General features: G+C 35.2%; 1 protein-coding gene across 1 annotated transcript; it reads right to left on the reverse strand.

Moving 5' to 3' along the window:
• Positions 1–109: 109 nt before the first annotated feature.
• On the reverse strand, positions 110–3,972 carry LOC125608543. The gene is made up of 4 exons (XM_048778967.1): positions 1,660–3,972; positions 1,069–1,591; positions 887–986; positions 110–802 (listed from the first exon to the last, which is right to left on the reverse strand). The coding sequence occupies exons 1-4, from the start codon at positions 3,752–3,754 to the stop codon at positions 110–112; spliced, it is 3,411 nt and encodes a 1,136-aa protein (XP_048634924.1). The 5' UTR covers positions 3,755–3,972.
• Positions 3,973–6,000: the final 2,028 nt, after the last annotated feature.

Below are 6,000 nucleotides of genomic sequence, written 5' to 3' on the forward strand. Positions count from 1 at the left end.
TTATATTATACATCCATATATCTTACAAACCCTAAGAACTTATATTATACATTCATATATCTTACAAACACTAAGAACTTATATTATACATTCGTATACCTTACAAACACTAAGAGCTTGAATCTGATTCGGAATCAGAATCAGTACATGATTCTTCTAACTCATCTTCAGAAATGTATTCGTCATTGGGAGGAACAACCGGCGTTGAATCATAATCTGAATCATCTTCCACAACATAAGATTCAATGCGTAACATTTCGCTTTGGGCAACAACTTGGTTGTGTGTATCATCTTGTAACGCAGTAAGAACAACTTCAGAAGTTTCTCGAACCCCTCTAGGCACAACTTTCGTACATGACCACCAATCACTTGATGATGTACGACGAACTTGCGGATAAGGAATGAAGCAAACTTGATCACAATTACCAGATAAGATAAATGGGTCATATTTCTCGTACTGCCAGCGCGGTGACACATCGACGATTCCTGATTTATGTTTTCGAATCCCCCGACCTACAACTGTATCAAACCACTTACACTTAAAAACCATGGCCTTAAGCCCAACAGAACCAGAATACTCAACCATCATTATCTCTTCGATCAACCCGTAATAATCAGTGTCCGTCGTACCCCGGACTTGGACACCGTAATGTTGGGTTCTCTTATCTTGGCCATGGCTATGTGTGTGGAAGCAGTATCCTCGTGAGAAATAAATCGGCCAAGCTTTATAATCGCGTTTCGGTCCTTGTACGAAGTCCAACATCCACAACGGAAACTCATATAACTGACTCGCATTGACAACCTGTTAATTAAAATCATGTTTATAAATGATAAATTCACATTTATAGTTATTCACATTTATAGTCATATTATATCAAAAACTTACATAGTTTTTCACCCATTCTGCAAAGTGGTTGTCTTTCGCTATTTGTAGATCATTACCACATATAGATGGATTTCTTTCCATCATAGACTCCTCAAACATCCTGTTCGGTAGTTGTTATAAAATGATTAAAATTTCTAGTTAACGTTGTTAGAAATGTAGAATATAAAAATTGGTTGAAATACCTTTCGTATGGCTCAAATGTAGGACAATTGAGCATCAGAAATGTATGCAGCACAGTGTAGTCATCATCGGTTAGATACCTCTGTTCTACTTTTCCACTCACTCGACCTTCATGGTAAAACATATTTGGCACATCTGAATCTTGATATGTGAATCGAATATCTCCAGGTTGCAAGACTTGAGAGGGCACTTCTGGATTCCCAAAGAAGTGTGCAGACGATGTAGAAATCTCTTCATTACGACATTGGGCAATAATAGAACCTGCAATATGTGCCTTATTTTTAACTTTTTTCTTTAGATGGTACATGTATCGCTCGAAAGGATACATCCATCTATATTGCACCGGTCCACCTAGAGCAGCTTCGTCTGGCAAATGCACTACGAGATGTTCCATAACATCAAAAAATGAAGGAGGGAAAATCTTTTCCAAATTACAAAGCTTCACTGCAATGCTTTCTTTTAAAATTGCAACATCTTCGCTTTTCAGTACCTTTGCAGAGATATCCCGAAAGAAGAGTGCTATCTCTACACAAAACATTTTTCAGTTAGTAGGTAGTAAGTAACACTTATACAAAAAAGTAAAAATAATTTACCAGAAATTGCGATGTGGACATTTTTGGGAAGCAATTCCTTAAACGCAAATGGAAGAAGTCGTTGCATGATGACGTGGCAATCATGACTTTTCAGGCCTGAAAGCTTCGAATTTGTCTCGTCAATACATCTACTAAACTTTGAAGCGTACCCATCTGGAAATTTTATATCATCCTTCAACCATCGCAAGAATTCTTTTTTTTCTTCTTTAGACAACCGAAATATCGGCACCGGCATCGTTCCATCATCTTTGATATGTAACTCTTGCCTTCTGCACAAATCAGGTAGATCCATCCTTGACTTTGCATTATCTTTCGTCTTTCCGGGAACATTAAGCACCGTGTTGATAATATTATCAAAGAAATTTTTCTCAACGTGCATAAAGTCCACATTGTGGCGAAGAAGAAGATTTTCCCAATATGGCAAATCCCAAAAAATACTCTTCTTCACCCAATTGTGATATTTCCCATATCCGTCTATGTTGCTCGCAGGTTTCTCGTGTCCATTGCCTCCACATTCAACAGTTTTCTTCAATCCTTCGATGTTGTTGATTCTTTCACGGAGAATTTCTTCTCCATTCAACCATGGTGGAGGATCATCGGTTATCGTCTTTCCCTTTCGAAACGCTTGGACATTTCTCCTGTAAGGATGGTCTTTAGGCAGAAACATTCGATGACAGTCAAACCAGCTATGCTTCCTTCCATGTTGCAACCAAAATGACTTTGTATCATCTAGACAATATGGACAAGCTAAACGACCATGAGTCATCCAACCTGACATCATGCCATACGCCGGAAAGTCATTAATGGTCCACATTAATGCGGCCCGCATCGTAAAATTTTCCTTTCTAGAGATATCATATGCTTCTGCCCCGTGACTCCACAAACTTTGTAATTCTTCAATTAGCGGCTGCAGATAGATATCAATGCTCTTCTTTGGATGTCTTGGTCCGGGCACTAAGACTGATAAAAAGAAATATTCTCTTTTCATACACATACCAGGAGGTAAGTTATATGGAGTTACGATTACGGGCCAGACCGAGTGGGCTTCACCACTCATACCAACTGGATTAAATCCATCCGTTGCTAATCCAAGATATATATTCCGACTTTCTGCAGCGAAATTAGGATATACCTTGTTAAAATGCTTCCAAGCTCCTCCATCAGAAGGGTGATGCATTTCTCCTTCGGGCGACTCATGTTCCGCGTGCCATCGCATTTGTGATGCTGTCGCCTCAACTTGGTACAACCGCTTCAACCTCTCCGTAATAGGCATGTAAAACATTCTTTGTTTTGGCCGATTTTTTCCCTTTCCACGGTTCTGGTGATATCTATCTTTCCCACAAAACCGACACACCAACAAGTCTTGATCTTCCTTCCAAAATAACATGCAGTTATCCTCGCATATATCAATCTTCACAACAGGAAGACCAAGCGCCTTTGTCAACTTCTTCGTCTCATAATATGATGCCGGAGCTTGATTTGGTTGTGGCAAAACATCTCTGAAAGTTTGTGATATCTCATCCAAACATGACTCTGACAAATTATGATCGGTTTTTACTTTCATTAAACGTGACGCCAAGTATAACTGAGAAATACCTTCAGAACATCCTTCATATAATGGTTGATTAGCGGCTTCAAATGCTTGAAACACGCTATCTTCATATTGCTCCTCATCGGGTGCTTCCATCACATTCTCCAATACATGAGTTGATCCAGTGCCTCCACCCATAATATCAGGAAAGTTCTCTTGATATGTCTCTTCTTCCGTAGGTAATGTCTCTTCTCCCATAAATGGACCTCCTGCTGATGATCCGCCAACGTCATAGTAATTTTCTCCATGGCTTGACCATAAATAGTAATTACTCTTGAATCCGACTCGGTAAAGATGGCGAGACACGGTTCTCGCGTCACGTTGTTTTCGGTTTTGACATTTAGAACAAGGACATAACATGGTTTTCCCCTCTAAAAAAGAATTTTGATTGGAAGCAAATGCGATAAAAACATCAACCCCTTCTTTAAACTCTCGAGAAACACAATTATTGATCGGATCAATGTGTCGATCCATCCAATCTCTTGAATAAAAATAAATGGACATTGAACGCTCAACTTTTTTTTCCAACAATATCAAACTCTCTCTTTGATACAAAACTCGTTCTAACGAGAGTCAAGCGCTCGGTTGTTTTTATAGAAAAAATAGTGCCACGATTTTGCTATGAAATTGCTACGTTGCTTGCTACGATTCTTGCCACGTTTTGCTACGAAAATAGCTATGAATTTTGCTACGATCCATAAACGTGGCAAGCTCCAAAATATCTAGCATTATTTACCCTGCACATTGTCGGATTGAAGAGACATTACTTTAGAGTAAGCGACGAAAAATTTAGTTGCTTATTGTTTTTGTTTTTATCGCTGCCACTTGCTCAGGATTTGACCGGTGGGACGTATTTTTCGGTGGGTTGCTACGAATTTGATACGATATGAAATCGTAGCTAGTTGCTATGTTCATTTTCGTAGCAATTTCGTAGCAAAGGCTTGCCACGTTTTGTTTTCGTAGCAAAAACGTAGCAACGTTTGCTACGATGGTACTACGTTTTGCTACGTTTCCTATTTTCGTAGCAAATGCGTTGCAACTTCGTTTCTTTTTCTGATTTGCTACGAACTCATCGTGGCAGTTTCGTTGCTATGTGGTTTTTTTTTACTAGTGTCAAACATATTACAACAAGAGTTGATTACACTTTAGGATACTTTTTGTCTTTTTCTTTTACAGTGAGAGTCAATTTCCACTTGTGAGACACTTTCTGGTGGGACTTAGGTGTGTTTTTGACAAATTTGTCCTTGTAGACGACGAGTTGTGGACGAAAAGTTATTGACAACAAGTTGTGGACGACAAGCTAAAGATGACGATGAATTGTGGATCGACTTGTGAACGACGAATAATTTGTGGACGTCTGAATCAAAAAAATGCAAATAATATTGTATGATGGTTTACTTCCACTATTACAAATTTGAAATTTTTAAAAAATTAATATGATAACCATTATGTACATAATACACTTAACACCATGTGGACGGTAATTTCTATGAGAGTGATTTGTTATGAAAATAAATTATGAATATATATATATATATATATATATATATATTTCATGAACACATATGGTTAAGTCTTAAATTATGGACATAATAATTGTGTACGTAGAAATATGGACAAGATTACAATTTATGAGATTAAAATGGTTCAGCTAAACATGTGAAAAAGATCTACGCTTTATAAAAGATTACTCGTGCTTTCCTTCTACAATTGAAGAGGCGAAGACAGCTACCACAACGATCTTGAGCATGGCCACAACACATGAGACGATGTGGATGGTGTTCATGTCTACATCTAACCTATAATTATATTATCTACGTTTTGGTATCCACGTCGATATTTAATTTTGTCTACACATTAATATATATATATAATATATATATGAAAATAGATTTTAAAAGATAGAGAATTTTATATATAATTTATTATGATAATTATTTTTGTTTAATAGATTTTAGAATTTGAGATAAAAGTAAATGAAAACATCAATCTATACTAATAAAAGGGACCTTTTGAGGCTCCATAGAGCGTCCACATCAGCAAAAAAAACTTCTCCTGAAAGATGACACGTGGCATAAAATATAGTTTTACATTTTAATATTATTAATTTTCAAAAATTATTAATAATATGTAAACATACAGCATAAAAAATAGAAAAACTACATTAAACATATGTAAGATTACCATTTTTCACTTAAAAAAAGAAGGCTTATCTCCATAATGTAACATTACCGTTTTATAAAAAAAACAAAAACATTATATATAATTTTGAAAATAATAAATATATGTAAATATACAACATAAAAAATGGAAATACTACATTAAACATATGTTAGATTACCATTTTACATTTTTATTTTTTTAAAATAATATGTAAACATACAACATAAAAAAATGGAAAAACGACATTAAACATATGTAAGATTACCATTTTTCACTAAAGAAAAGACGGCTTATCTCCATAATGTAACATTACTATTTTCTAAAAAAAATCATTATATATAATTTCGAAAATAATAAATAATATGTAAACATACAACATAAAAATAGAAATACTACATTAAACATATGTAAGATTACCATTTTACATTTAAAAATAACAATAATATGTAAACATACAACATAAAAAAGGGAAAAACTACACTAAACATATGTAAGATTATCATTTTTCACTAAAACAAACGGCTTATCTCTATAATGTAACATTACCATTTTATAAAAAAAGAAAAAAAAACATAAATATAACTATT

This window comes from Brassica napus, chromosome A5 (assembly GCF_020379485.1).
Source record: "Brassica napus cultivar Da-Ae chromosome A5, Da-Ae, whole genome shotgun sequence".
NCBI lineage: Eukaryota > Viridiplantae > Streptophyta > Magnoliopsida > Brassicales > Brassicaceae > Brassica > Brassica napus.